Source organism: Cololabis saira, chromosome 13 (genome assembly GCF_033807715.1).
Source record: "Cololabis saira isolate AMF1-May2022 chromosome 13, fColSai1.1, whole genome shotgun sequence".
Lineage (NCBI taxonomy): Eukaryota > Metazoa > Chordata > Actinopteri > Beloniformes > Belonidae > Cololabis > Cololabis saira.
In genome coordinates, this window is record NC_084599.1 from 32,334,011 (window position 1) to 32,349,695 (window position 15,685).

General features: G+C 43.2%; 1 protein-coding gene across 1 annotated transcript; it reads right to left on the reverse strand.

Annotated features, from left to right (window-relative positions):
• Positions 1-11,531: 11,531 nt before the first annotated feature.
• Positions 11,532-14,230, reverse strand: ccn1 (cellular communication network factor 1). The gene is made up of 5 exons (XM_061738672.1): positions 13,998-14,230; positions 13,623-13,869; positions 12,931-13,275; positions 12,609-12,811; positions 11,532-12,503 (listed from the first exon to the last, which is right to left on the reverse strand). The coding sequence occupies exons 1-5, from the start codon at positions 14,043-14,045 to the stop codon at positions 12,201-12,203; spliced, it is 1,146 nt and encodes a 381-aa protein (XP_061594656.1). The 5' UTR covers positions 14,046-14,230; the 3' UTR covers positions 11,532-12,200.
• Between the last annotated feature and the right edge of the window lie 1,455 nt (positions 14,231-15,685).

Here is a 15,685-nt window from a genome sequence, read left to right on the forward strand (position 1 = left end):
TCACCGTACGAGTTGTTAGATTACTTTTGTAATACTGTATTTGACCTGGTCTTTGTATGTTTTGACCGTATAGAAACGTAATTTTTGCCATTGTAAGAATGAGATGTGTATCTGCTGTACTCTACTGACCTTACTTTTTAAAAGGAACCCTGGCTATTAAGACATGTAGGTCTTAAAAGATAAATGTTGGTATCAATTATAACAATGTGATATAAAAAACCTTGTTGATGTCTTCGTTTTTATAAAATTTGAAAATATAATTTAACTCGTAGGTCGCCATTGTTGTTTACACCGCAATGCATTCTGGGTAGTGACGTCAGACGGTGGCTCCTGCTAGCCCCCGTCCACTGTTTTGACACCCAGAAACAGATGAAAACACAGCTAAACAGGTGACGGCGCACCAGAAACACAGATCAAAACACAGCTAAAAATTAAGGTGACGGCGCACCTACAAAAAAGTTAAAAAAAAAAAAAAAGAAGTACAGCACCATAAAGCATGAACTATAAAAACACCATAAAACTCAGATAGACTAACCGACCACACGTTTCAACTAGCAGATAACCGATGCTACAATAAGAACCCCAGCCAGATCTGGCGTCATTAAATTAAATAAAGATGTTCTTGCCTATTTGATGCGAAGTCTGCGCCTCCCGTTTCGTTAAAGTCCCGGGCCAGTCCCCTCAGCCTCTGGTCTGTCATCAAACGGTAAACCAGCACCGAGGCCGGTTTTAGGGGGGGAGAGGGGTGAGCTATGCCCACCCAAACGTGCATCCTGCCCACCGGCGTCTCCATCCCGGCGGCGGCGAGAGAGGATGGCGGTGCGCTGCAGGCTCTAGAGCTACGGCTACGCAGTCTACGCAGGAGCCCACGCCGTAGATGGCGTAGCCTAATGCACTGGTAAGATGCGCACGACATTGATCATTTTTGCAGATCTCCCGTGCATCACAGAACTTTGATCCAGTTTGCCTGAACCGAGACGTCTTATGGGCTCCCTCGTCAGCCTCCACGGCCGGGAGAGAGCTGCTCAACTATGTTTTAGATACCTGTCCCAGTTAAACTAACAGGGCTTATCTTCCCAGAGCCACCGTTCTACGTCATCGCCCCCAGAATGCATTGCGCAGGTAAAACATGGCGCCTCCCGCAGGTCAAAATATGTGATAAACATTGTAGATTTTTAAAGCAATTAGATTATTTTATGTGTTTCTAACAACATATTTTAGTATAAGAGAACAATTGTGGCTAATTAGGGACTACAAGTCTTAATAACCAGGGTTCCTTTTAACAACTTGTGCTTTTTATTATTTTACCTCTTTTCTTATCATTTTATTTCATTGTATTTGTTATTTACTGTTTAATTGTGTCTTGCTGCTTTTAATGTTGATGTAAAGCACTTTGAATTACCTTGTGTTGAATTGTGCTATACAAATAAACTTGCCTTGCCTTCCCTAAGCGTGATAGTCAGAATGGTTTCACAATGTATTGCCTGCATTCAATAATATCCTGGGAATGTTTGAAGGGTGTTATCAATACGTTATTGTTTGAGTGTTGTCAGCTTGAGCACAATTTATGGCAAATTCATGCATAAATCCAGTCAGGTGTTTCCGTACTTTGTTGCATCTGTGAGTCAGGATAAGGGAAGGAACGTGAGTGGACGTATTTCCATCGCTGTCATGTTTTATTTATTCATTTTTCCTGTGCAAGAGTCAAATGCAGTTGCAAGGATTGATTGAAGATCACTTCTTTCTTTGCGTTTTAAGGGAAGCACGTGTGGCTGACTTGCGTCAGAAGCTGCATTTTGAACTCAAAATGTCATTTTTTACATATTTTGTATGAAAAAAACAAAGCTATAATGTTTGGATTCGTCATCTTTATGGCTGCTGGCTGCGTACTTTTACTGAGTTGAAAGGAACAGAGATACTGTTTCCAACAACACTGAATTTTCAGCCTTTTTTTTATGATACAACATTTATTATAAACTCTGAATCCACAATCCTACAGTTGTTAAAATCTATGGTCCACAAGGTATCAGAAACATTAAATATTTGATATGTTGTGGAGAAAAAAACTGTTTGTACTGAAACGAATGTAACATCAAATGAAAATAAAAACATGAAGTTGTAATCTCTGAAGCCCCAACATCTGTTTCTTCTCTTTCATCACTGGCTGCGTTAAATTACCGCACGTTTTATTTTCGCAGTTCTCCCAAGTTCATGTCTCAATAAAGTTACTCAATGAGACCACAAAAAAGCTGTTCTTTTGTTTCTGTTTGCAGTTAAAAGTCAATCCGAGCCATTTTTAGTCCGCAGAGAATACGGACGCTGGAAATAATGCCTCTAATTGAACTAAATTGAGCTTTGAAATTTCTGAAGTCGGTTTGCACGTAATTTGTCTTGATTCGGAGGGTTAGGCCCAATTGTGCTCCGTGCAGAGCTGGTCGTTACGAAACCACCTTCAGGGACTCCACTCTGCCTTGGTGGCCTCATCCGGAGGCCTGATGGGGAGTTTCTGAAGCTGAAGATCATGATTCCTGAACCGTGCACCCCCCCCACCCCCACTGTGCATGGAAACACTTTCTTCTTTCAAACACACAATTTGATTACAAAAATGAATCCAACGTTTGTTTTCCCTTTCTGAATTGACATTTAAGTGTTATATTTAGCTTTTCCATTTTCTAAAATACAGTAAGGGACCCAAGGCTGTTTGGGTTCATTTTCTGAGTAGACAGGGTTTCCGTGGGGTTTTAAAAAGTATTAAAAAGTGATAAATGAAAATTGCCAAATTTAAGGCCATTAAAAGTGTTAAATTCACTGTCAGAGGTATTTTTTTTTTTTAAATTGGTATTATTTTTTACCTTTTACATTTTAAGCAGTCTATTTTATTGTCATTCACAAAGTGAAATAAATGTGAAACATGTGGTCAACATCAATGAGTCTATAAATCTGTTCTGTATAATGTTCTATAGGTCAAAATCTGTATTAATGTTAAAAGGTCCGCGATTAACACTTAATGTTGTGACAGTTTTTAAAAAAAAAATCTGAAGGTAGTGAAAAAAGTATTAAATTTAACATATGGATTGCTGTATAAACCCTGGTAGAGCTCATGCAGGTATTATAACATCTGAAAATGGAAATTTACAACAAATTGTCTCTCAAAATAAACCCCCTTTTCCTGAAGCACGGTGCTCATAAGACACAGACAGTCATGTTTGTACTTTAGAAAGTTCACCCACTCGTAAAAGCATCTCTTATCTCTCTCAGCGAGGCTGAACCCATGTGTTATGAACATATAACTGTCACTGTCATGCCGTATATATCAATGGTATTAACAGTCCTGTTGCCTCCTGGGCTTCTCCGTCCCGTGAAACGTCCGCTGGCCTTGATTCACTTCCTCCCTCCCGCCCGTCTGGCATCGGCATGAACTGAGAGCCTGTTTGATGTCAGGCTCTTGTTCATAAGCCTCCAGTTATAGTGGTGAACTCGTCTTGAACGCCTCTCTGAGTGGGATGGCTTTGTCCCGACTCTCTGCAAAACCTGCCTAATAGTCGTCGGCCTCTCCGCTCTCATTCCCTCGATGAGAATCGAATCATTTGTGTAATAAATGGAAATGGGATGTGTTTAGGGGGTGATTTATTAAAAGCGCTTCACGGTGCTTCTCATCAAAGCGCTCACACATGAGCTGCAAGGCCCGGGCCTTCGGAGCTATTTGTCATGTGCAAGGACGTGCCATGTCCACGGAAATAATTGGAGATCCGTCCCGCCTGGAGCGCTCCCTCCCAGACCCTGTCCGCATTTTGCTGGAGCAATGCCCTTTGCATAATAATTCAGTATTTAGACTGCACATTATTATGTCTGATCGGCCGGCTCTCAGAAAGGGAAAAACGGTTTCCTGGACGACGTTGTGTTAACGACACAGTGTCGCTTGCAGAGTCCTTCCCAAGCGACCGCTTCCTGGACCGAGGCGTGGGAGGTGCTGTCGCAGTCACATCCCAGACGCCGTGAGGAGATGCAGAGCAGGACGGAGGTTAGAGTATTCCAGCTGCACCCTCCAGCAGATTTTGGCTCACCTTTACACACGCCGGCAGGTCTGAAACCGAACTCTGGGGGGAGAGCTGACTTTTTCCCAGAGAACATCTTGTCCAGCCAGTAATGAAAGTACACCAAGCCTTCGATACGGAGCTTTTACCAATCAGAACATGATGAAATGAAATAATTTTACCTAGTAAAGCAGAGTAGTACGCATCATAACCAGCTGATTCGTATCCTTTAAACATTAAAAACTGGTCCATTGGCAATTTCTCTCCTCTTCATTCCCCTTTAGATGTAACTGAGAACACGTGTGGCCCTTGCAGTGTTACCGTTAGTTCATGATTATTCTGTGATTGATTGGTTCTGGGGGTTGCGGCTGGAATGACACTCGTTACCTCCGTGTGTCACAGAGGCAGTTTCATCATTTTGAAGTCAGCCAAGGCTGAGACTGGGCCTGAGTGCGACTGTCGGAGAGGCTTGTGCTGGAGTCTGGTAGTGATGCAAGCATTTTAATAATATCCAAGTCTCATCTACTTTCAGTCCGCGCAACTTGCACTTCAAGAGGAGAAGTTGGAGTGAAACTTGAGCTCCTTTGAAGAATCTGTATCTAAAGAAGCCAAAGAAGGAGTTATACAGTAAAAGTGGGCGAGCATCCCTCCACCACGGCATCTCCAGCTATGACGACATCCTGAGAAATCACTTTGGGGGAGTTCATACGCCATCTGGACGGGAGGCAACACTTAAGAATCATGAAATGAACTGTGAACACCCACACCCAAATGAACTATATGCATCTTGTTCTTTTGTTTTCATAAAAATGAGGAAAAGGCCAATTTGTGACAAACAAAGTCCCACGTTAGTGCATGTAACCTGTTGTCATAGTTACACCTCGCTTGCTGCTTTCGCTTGGCACCACCGGCAGTCAGCTCCAGACTCACAAGATGCACCAGAGATCAGACTCAATCTTTAAGAAGAAGGGTTTATTTGGATATGATGACTAAGGGCCTGCAAGCCCACATACCTTCACAGAAGTGGAAACTACACTGTAATTACTCAGCACTGGGGAACAAAAGTCTTTTAAAAAATCCATCGCGTTCGCTTAGTTTTCCATTAGAACAGGATCCTGAGGTCCGAGACTGCTTTCAAAGCACGTGTCCAGGTCACGTCCAAGAAAAAGGTACCTTATGATATTAGTTGTGGTCCAAATGAAAGGATATTTCATTAACAGCGATATGTGCTCTAAAACAGAGCTAAAATCGAAATCTCAACTAAATGGTTATGTCTGGGGACCAGGTGAGTGAGAGCCAACGGCAGGGTGGGATTCCTGAAAAAAACAAAACAATATTCTGATGTTATACTCCAACAACCAGAGGTGTCAAAAGTATTCACATTCATTACTCAGGTAGAAGTATAGATACTAGAGTTTAAAAATACTCCTGTAGAAGTTGAAATATCAACTCAAGTTTTTTACTCAAGTAAAAGTATAAAAGTACTGGTTTCAAAACTACTTAAAGTATAAAAGTAAAAGTAATGTAAGGGGGGAAAAAGCCATTAAGGACAAAAGCCATTGAAAATGAATGCATCTTAGTATAATGCAAATATATTAAAGAACCATATATGTGTACTATTGAGCATTAACATGTGTTTCAGAGAGCAGGAGATATGATGACTAGTTGCCTATAAGTATTGTAATGGTGCAAAAAGTCAAACTTTGGCATGTTATCTTTTATCCTAACCTTTATTGGAATGTACATCCAAGTTTAGTTGCAGGAATCTGAGGGAACGGATGTAAGAACAAAACTGGACAAGAACATCTGAAACAACCACAACCAAATTCACTCTATCCGGATGGAGCAATTTAACTGGATAGTTTTTTTTTAAAGGCTGAAATGAAATAGAGTAACAAGGCTGTTTTTTAAATGTAAGGAGTAAAAAGTACAGATAATTGTGTGAAAATGTAAGGAGTAAAAGTAAAAAGTCGTCTGAAAAAGAATTACTCCAGTGAAGTATAGATAACCAAAATTTCTACATAAATAAGGTAACGAAGTATTTGTACTTCGTTACTTGACACGTCTGCCAACAACAGATGTCATTTCACAGCAGAATTAATTATAAGTTTCACTATCCACCTTATACAAGTGGAGAAGCAGAAACAAGTCACCTCAAACGAGTTGTTGGTTGCTGGCCTCCATCTGAGATTGAAAGATGTACCGGGACGTCCTGCAGGACAGGTAAGGCCGCTCAGAAGTGGTTTCACAGCCGAAAAACACAGAAAAACTGAGATTTTGTTTCCATAAGAAGTCTAGAAGGATTAGTGTCAGGAGTAAACGACAAAGTGTGATGGAGACTCCTCAGGTTTGGGGGGACTTTACATCAAATGAAGTAGAAGATGGGACTTTTTGGTAGACTCCTCAGGGCTGAGGACCGCCAACATTCACGTGCAGTACCATCTGAGATCCACGTAACTGTTCCCAGACTCCCTCTGCAGCATGACTCTAGTCATGTGGGGACGGATCAATAAAAGATGTCTTTGTGGCAAGCAGAGCGAGGAGTCCTGCGACAGATGGGCTCCACCGATCCCCTGACGTCGACATCGTCAGCGTCGGGTTGTGTAAGGGCGAGTAAACGGCTGCAAGGATGAGCTCTGCTTTTGTAGCTGCTGGACGTCCACAAAGAATGTTGGATAAGATAAGTTCTTTCTGAGGTCAAGTGTTTATCGCATCAACATTGAATTTAGTAATTTAACCGATGATTGAACTTAATGTACAATTAACTCATTCAAAGCTCAAAGATAAAGCAAATCATGCTTTTTTTATCGTAATGTTCAACCCGAACTATTAAAAGGTTGAAACGCTGCGTAAAATATTAATAAAACAAAATGCAATTATTGTAAAATCTCATAAACCAATTTCTTGAATTAAAAATTGAGCATTGAACTTATCTAATTGGGACATGGACATAAAAAAAAGACTGGAAGAGTATTTGGTACTAAAAAGACACCTGTAGAAACATCTTCCAATAGGTTTATTGGCAACACGTCAGTTACATGATTGACTAAAAAGCTTCTTAGAGAGACAGAATGAATGAATGAATTTATTTCAGACAGTTGCCACAAAAGTGATTGGTATACAGCAGGGATATTCAATTGGCGGCCGGCGGGCCACATGCGGCCCGCCAGGAGCTTTTATGTGGCCCCTGGTCATATTTAAAAAAAGGGGGTGTTTGTTGGAAAAAAAAAAAAAAAAAAAATTATAATATTTTTATAACTGGCTACTATGGACTAAAATGGTTGTGCTCAATGCTTAATATAATATTCAAATAAGGAAATCTTGGTGGAAAGTGGTGCTTTGTCATTATGGCGTGTTTTATTAAAAGTAGGTCAATATCAATTTCATTAAGTTTGCACAATGCATGGTTTAAAAATGAACTTGCATTCAAAATAATATTTCTTTATCTGAATATTATATTTAACATTCACGATTACTAAATCTGGAGACAATTAATACATAATTCATATGTAAACTAGATATATTCAAATGTATAATACAAATGTATTATATATACATAAGTCTTCGTCTTTGAGTGCAAAATACATTTTGAAAACCCCCACATTTTCAAATTGTGCGGCCCTCTCCATACAGTCCTTTTGCAGATGTGGCCCCCGGCCGAATCTAGTTGAATACCCCTGGTATACAGTATTTACAAAAGAAAAAATCCCCTACAACATATACATATTCACCAGTATTAGCTCATCATCGCAATATATTTTCATACATACATTTGTACATAATAGAAAAATAATATAAACAAAATTTCCAAATCCATAAACTTGTAAGTATGTATACCTTTAGATATGACATTGATTGATGCAATTTTTTTCTAAAAAAGGGGTAAGAAGAAGCTAAACTTCTTTATTCATACCACTTCTCCCTCTATTTGCCCTTATAGTAACCTCCCTGTTTGATTTCTATGCTTATATCCAAAATTCACAAAAAATCATTACATACATACATACATACATACATACATACATACATACATACATACATACATACATACATACATAAACTGCATTCAAACCTATATATCAACAACTATCAGGCCCTTGTGAGACCACATGTCGACAGGATCCAGAAAGGCCAGCGTCTTCTCCGGGCCAACGCTCATTTAAAGTGGACTGAGGCGAGAAGATGAAGCGTCCTGTGGTCAGAAATTTGATGAAAATAGAGACGCAGTGGTATCTGTGAGGTGAGCTGCTAGCACATCTGGATAGGAAACAAAAAGCTGCTGAAATCAGTGTACAGGTTTTAAGGTGATGCACGTGTCTATCAAGAGGATGCTGTAAAATTCTCAAAAAAAACTCTTTTTTGGAACATCATTATATAAGAGCCGTGACGAAGAAGACCCACGATGGTTGAGCAACAAAAAAGGGACAATACTCATCCCCCAAATCTCCCAACATCTGGTCTCCTCAGTTCCCAGATGTACACTAATGATAAAAAGAAGAGGGGCTGCTACAGAGTGATGAATGTCGTCCTGTCCCAACGTCTTTGAGATGTGTTATGAAACCAAATTCAAAAAGTACCCAATGTTTTTTGTGGTAACGGTACATCTTTAGGAATAAAACATGGGTTTGTAAGATTTTCAGATCATGGCATTCTGTTTTTGCTGATATGTCATACAGGTCCTGATTTTCTTGAGAAATGAGGTTGTAATTGCTACAATAATTTCAACACTTTGAGATGGAGAGAATTCCGGCCCACCGACTGAAACCAGCGAGCATGACGACGACATGTGGTACCACCACCCTCTTTTCCTCTAACCTCATCATTTTATATCAACATTCGGGAGGGGAAACGTTGTTGTTTGAGGAAATGAAAGCTATTTTTCCAACAAATCACCCGACACTTTTAAGGAAGTACATGTTGCGATTATGTGCTTTCACTGCACTGGCCATGGCAACACCAATATTAGCTCAGCTGATGGTTAAGTGCCCTGCTGGAGGTTTTCCAGTCCATCGGGCCGACACTCCGGACACCCTGAGCACTGACTCTCGCATCATCCCGCAGCTTGTTTGGGAAAATAATCCCTGCTTGGTCCTACGGCCTGGGAGGGGAACGGCTTCACTTTCCCCCTGAAGCCCACTCATCGTTATTTATTCCTATGTAATCCCAACTGGGGATCTGCTGGGTGTGTCAGCAAGGCTTGCATCACAGTCACTGCTGTATGTGTGTGTGCGCTGATTCCACTGACAGTGTCACACACCCTGCGAGGATTTAGTGTTTTACGCCATCATTTTAGTGAGAAATGGAACATGTAATACATAAAGATGGGGAGGAATGACGCTTGTCATCACTGCTGAGAGCAGTTGGTTTTGTCAGGCCTGTTTGTTCGTGCTGTTTCCTCTTTTCTCCAGCAGATGGTACTTTATGACAGAAGAGTCTGTTACTGATGCTTTGTGGGCAGCCCCTATTCCCCCTCACACCCCCAACCCCTTTCCCCCAGGTTCCTCATAACAGCAAATACCGGTGTTAACCTCAGGTTAGAGACAAGGGGCCCGTAAAACGGTTGACATCAGAGCCCGGCAGCTTCCAGCATGTTGTAATGGCCACTCTTAGTCCTGCGCTCCTGGCCGCGCGGCATTACGTAGTCCTTGATGAAGCTTTAATGCTAATGTCTTTGTCATATAAACACATTTCGGGTTCAAGACATGAGGTAGTCGTTGAGTGATTTAATTGTAGGGGCGCCTGCTTGAGAGGCTTCTTTCTGCCTGCGCGTCTGTGATTTGTCGGGGTTACTTCTGTGTTTGTGGGGCGCAATCCGGACCATAAAAACCTCCACTTTTATGGTGCCCCCTGGAGCAGGCCCGGAGGATCGAGAGAGCTTATCTGTACATCACGAAGGAATGCTGCAGATGATGGAGATCACTGCTCACATAATGTACAGATACGGTTGCATAACTGTGCAGACTTTTGTCATTGATATAAACGAGTACGTAACGGCGGCGAAGGTCCTGGAGGGCAAAGTAGGAGGTGCAGATAGATGCAAGTTCAGGGCTTCCTGAAAGTGTTTTGACTGTAAACCCCCGACTGCACGAGGGACAATCCACACATCTTTGTGATTAGTTCAACCTCAGAAGCCTTTCATGCGAGCATTCTGTAAAAACCTCAGTGGGTACATCCTGTGCGGCGCGCAGTTCAATCAAAGGCTTCGCGTCCTGCACAACCTCTTATTAAACGCAGACCGATTGAGACTTATTGGCAGGAGGGATGCAGGAAAGCTTGCAGGGGGGGGGGGGGGGCGGGGGGGTCTTGTAGTGTCAGAGCGACAGCTCTTTATTGGTGCGAGGAGGTAAAATAAATGCCTTTTGTGGAAACAAGTGGGTGCTTGGGTGTGTTTGTGTATATTTGGAAAAAAAAAAAGAAATTCTCAGCTAAAGTGAACATGTTGCTCTGAAATATTTTCCAACATCTGCCGCCCATCAGGACGTCTGCTTTCTGAGCCACTGCTGCATTCCTGAGCCGCTCCCTGTACCTGGATCAAAAAGAAACCCTTCCCTGTCGTTGCCCCTGAGCTGTGCTCAGCGCCCCAGTTCAGATTGTCCTGCTGGTATTCGCTCCACGTGGAGACGTCGTGCTGGGGGAGGAGGAAAATAACACAGACAGACAGACAGACGGGCAGTTGCCGTGTCCTTTAATCATTAATTTCATATTGCACAGGTTTCATGAACTCTGGGGGGGTCATAAAATGAAGGGCTTAAGGCACGCCGCCAGTTGGAGCTTGCGTAAAGAGTTGTGACAGAAGCCATGTTACCTCTGTCTGAGTCTCCCGGTAGTATTTCATGAATCCTGCTGAAGTGAGGACCTGAACGAGACCCTGAAGCCCCCCCCCCCCCCTGCCCCTCGGAGCTATTTACAGTTGTTCAGCAAGACCCCTGCAGATTAAAAGCCAACACAGACCAATTAAACCAATTCCATTTAAAAAGGCAACTGCTAATGAATTAGGTCAAATTGGTAGCACTGTTCCACCGTGTGAAAAAAAAGGAGAAGAAGGAATGCATTCACGCTATACAGCCTATTATATATAATTATAGTCATTGTCCTTGTTGCATGGTGTCTAATCCCAGCCCATTCAGAGCAGCACTTAAGATTCTTGGCATACTCCTACACTCATTGCTACTCATGGACTTAATTCCCCCCCCTCTGCTCAGAATCAGTCAAGTGTATGTCTCAGCCAGATCAAATGAATCGACTGAGCTCATGCAGAATGGTGCTCCAAAGTACCGAAAGTCACTGGAGGGAGACTCCAAGGTTGTGTTATATAAGAACACACCGACTCTGTTCACCGTCTGTCTGAGAATCTGTTGCAAAAATGATATAACAGGGGAGAGTTTCTCTCTCAATATGCCTAAATGTCCCCCCCATCCCCTCCAGCTCTGTGCATGCGAGCGTCGTTTGTTTGCCCTGTCGTGCGGTGCAGCTTGAACAGACGGAGCTCAGGCACTGTTATATTTCATAAATAAATCAGTTTTATTGTAGCATATAAAATTAAATCATTTGTACAATTTATTCCAGTATGACACTTAATATCCAAATAAAGTAGCTACTTTTTTTGATAAATAATATTAATAACAATAATAAAAACATTCATTCATCCTTTGACATGTTTCGCTTTGTCTTTTTTCTTTTTTGTCATGAAAGGGAGATCAATAGCTGCCACAAAACATGAACAGTAATGCCCACGTCGAGAAGGATCGGAACCACACGCCTGTCAGACAAGGCGAGGGGTCCAGTCTCATCGTCTTGGTCTAAAACATATAAGATGGTAATGCGAATTAAAGATGCGCATGTGCATATCTTCCATATGCACACGCTAAGTCTACAGTCTGGGTCATGTTTGAAGGAAAGGATCAAAATATACACAGCGAATTGATATCAGCAACTAACACAAATGTACAAATATTAATTACATCCTGCTCCATGACGAAGCTACTTGACATGCTCCCTTAATATGAAGCAACTCGTATTGAGAATGCTGATGTAGTCACAGCATACAGTGCACTTCATTAAGTCCTCATGATGTAAGCCCGCAATTCCTTGGGAATCTAGTTACAACAAGAAGCTGGTAGTTGACTGGTGGCCTATTTACACCCCTGCGTGGACGTCCGTCACCAATCAGTCTCTGAACTTGTGGATGTCGTTGGAGAGGCGGTAGAAGGGGTAGGACGCTTCGTTGGCGTGGGGGCAGTTGTACGTGCACTTGCAGGACTCGATCATCATGAAGTTCTTGTTGAAGGTCTCGCCATCCTCGCAGTGGAACTTGACCCGGATGGTTCGGGTGTCCAGGGGGCTGCAGCAGCGGCCGTCCACGCATGCGCCGCAGTACCTGGGCCGGTACTTCTTTACGCTGGAGCAGCCGGCGTAGGTGAACTTCACTGGCTGGCTGGTCTTCTTGGTTCTCCTGCACTTCTTTCCTTTCTGCAGAAGGGGGAATGGATGATTAGTCGTGGTCTCAAACCCAACTGTGATGTGTCTTCAGTATCATTCATAATCGTATAGCATCTAGGGTTGGCTCAAGCTTACCTTAAGGCTGGAGTAAGGTGACTGCGTGCATGGGCGCACTTCGCAGATTCTGGTCTCTTTCACCAACTTGCACTCGTTGTTGTTGTTTGTGACTCTGGTGGAGATGCCGGTTCCACAGCTCTTGGAGCATTGGGACCAGGGCGTGGTTTGGACGATGCACTTTGGGCTGTCAAACATGTGGACTTCAGGCTGTGGTCTGAAGGCTGTGATAAAAGAAGAAGCAGGAAAACCATTAACACCTGTGAATATTTACATGCCACGATCCCACATGTAGTTGCCCAGAAAGAGCAAAACAACCCCTTGAGAATGAATGTCTGCTTACCAGAGAGGGACTTGAGTCCTTCCTTGACGATTGCCACCAACTCATTCCTGTTGGTGAGGTCTCTTTCCGACTCATCGATGGGTACTTGTTTGCCGAAGATCTTCTCAAGGATGTCTGTCTCCTTGCCATCGTCGCACACCCACTCCTCGCAGCACTGGCCGGCCACCTTGACCAGCCTGGGGTTGGAGCAGCCCAGGTTGGGCAGGGAGAGCTCCTGCGGGCACAGGGGCACGCAGCCCACCGCCCCGTCGATGCATGTGCACTGGTGTTTACAGTTGGGCTGGAAGCTCTCTCCGTTCTGGTAGATCCTGCTGTTGTACTCGCAGGGTCGGCCCTCGGATTTAGCTGCAGAGAAGGGAAAAAAAGAAAGGAATGTTATTCTTTCCTGCTCTGCCCCGAAGATGTCTGCTGAAAGCATGACATGGCTGCCAGATAAGAATCAGCTAAACTGTTCAATTCTTCAAACTGCCTGAGGAGCCTCTTTCCCCTTCACATTGGACTTTGAGGTTTAGACTAACCCCCCACTCCCCCCACCCCAGCTGCATTCCAGTGAGTTGAACTCACTCAGGTCCCATTTCTCCTGACTAATATTCCCCTCATTAAGAAGAAAAAAAAAAGACTTCTTCCTAATCCAAAGGCATGCACATCTGGAGCTGGATTGTCTGTAAATATATATATTTATAAATACATACCTCGGCAGATGCCACGGGTCGTGGCCGCAGCCAGGCTGGCCCCGAAGTTGCACTCCAGCCCCTTGGTGTGGTCGCAGGGCTCCGTCAGGCTGCAGTCCTCGTTCAGCTGGCGGGCGCACACCTTGCAGCAGCCGCAGCCGTCCAGCACGACGCTCACGCCGGGGGCGCACTTGGGCATCTCCGCCTGACACTCGCACACGGACGGGCAGGAGGACGAGGACGAGGAGGATAACGAGGAGGAGAGGACCTGCACAGCCCGGGATAAAAGTCATCGGTTAGGGGCAAGCCTCAAATAAGATGTCAAAATAAGAGGAAACATTTCCTCGGTTTGTTTTATTATAAGACAAATACAGTAAAAACAAAGTCAAAACTTACCAGGTTGAGGCTCCCGAGGAGGGTAAAAACAAAAGTAAGCATCAGCATCTTGGATAAAATTTCTTGAGCGCGTTGAAGAGAAATCCTGTTAGAAAAGTGTGGAGGAGAGCGTGGATATTCCCTCTCGGAGTGGTTTCTCTCGTGCTGCTGCTTTTCTTTAGTCTCTCGTGTCAGAGGCTCCTTTTCGAGCACAAGAGTCTCTTGGTACAGCGGTTGAAGTCTGCTGAAGTCTGGCCACCTCCGGGCTTTTATACAGTCATGGGAAGCTGACGTCGTCCCCGGGCTGCCTGCTGAACTGTTCCCAAACTATGCCAGGAATGTTTCTCGGCGCATTTTCCATCCGAGACCTAAAGCTCCACCCTGTCTAAACCTTTCCTCTTTTTTTTTTCTCTCTCTCTCTCTCTCTTCTCCCCTCTCCCTCTCAGATGGATTTTTCCCCCCTGGATCCCATCTGAATACACTTTTCCGTCTCACATTTTTCTCCTCTTGTTTATTCTCCCTTTCATTTTCTTTCTGCGCTCGCTTCTCACATCTATCAACTCGGCTTCAGATGACTTTTATGTTGAAGCAGCGGACTTAACTGCAGTTTGATCATAGTTTGATCATGCTGGTGGGGTGGTCTTCCCGCAATTGTCATATTTAAAAGAAGAATGCATATTTACTGGCATTGGGCATGCATGCCACAAAACTTCAAAATAACACATGTTGGCCAAATCTTACTAGAATAAATAAAAATCGACCTTTGACAATGCACACATTACAACCAATCAATCAATCAATCTTTTTATTTAGACTCAGGTCCATTAAAAAAGACAAACAAACATACAACAATATTTAAAAAAGACAGTCATACCAGTGTTTCCACATAGCATGGTATCTTACACTGAGGACTGGGTTGGTTAACATCATAATAATGGCATTACAAGAGCTATTAAGTCGACATATGAATTTGAACATCAATCGCCTCAAAAGTGCATGAAAAGTGATAACATGTACTTTACAAAAGAGTTCACTTGCACTAGACAATCACAGATAATGATTTTATTATCATAGCTTCGGTAGTGCTTTTTGCAGATCAGAACAGTTTTTTTTTAAACACACTTTTCTAACATGCTGTGGGCCACATCTAAAATAGACTAACAGACGGTGTTTTTCTCTTTGAGTCTTGAAGGTGTGGGCAGAAATATGTTTAACAGTGTCTATTTCTGGCTCTCCGGTGCCTTTATTCAGAGGGGCTCTAAGTATTTCCAGATGCGCACCAGAGCTCAGACGTAACAATATTGCCATATTTGGTATGGCAGTAGCCTACATTATTAACATATTTCTCTCCCTTTTGGGCAGTATTCTTGACAGCTTAAAGGCTTGTTAAATATGTTCTCCACGCAGGGAAATTCCTCTGCTTTCATTCCTTGAGGCACTCTCTCTGACTTTTCACGCAATCTGTCCACATTTCGCGGGGAAGAAAGTTTTGGTCCCGTTTGGAGGCAAAGTGGTCCAATTTTCCACATGAGATGTTGTGGTGTTAGTGGCAGCTGCAATGGTGGGGGGAGAAAAAATACTTGTCTAGGTTTTACAACAGGGGTCTCAATAAGCCCTTTTCCACCTAAGTCTTGAAATGATTCCGATTGATGAACACTTTTACGAGAGGGAATGCGCAAAGACGCACCATGAGCAGTCACTGCTGCCCC

Bases quoted from the DNA above. Each gene is read 5' to 3' on its own strand.
- ccn1 (XM_061738672.1), bottom strand. From the start codon at position 14,045: ATGCTGATGCTTACTTTTGTTTTTACCCTCCTCGGGAGCCTCAACCTG. The intron at 13,276-13,622 runs GTATGTATTTAT...CCTTCTCTGCAG, and splicing joins GACCCGTGGCATCTGCCGAG to CTAAATCCGAGGGCCGACCC. The intron at 12,812-12,930 runs GTAAGCAGACAT...CTTTTATCACAG, and splicing joins AGGACTCAAGTCCCTCTCTG to CCTTCAGACCACAGCCTGAA.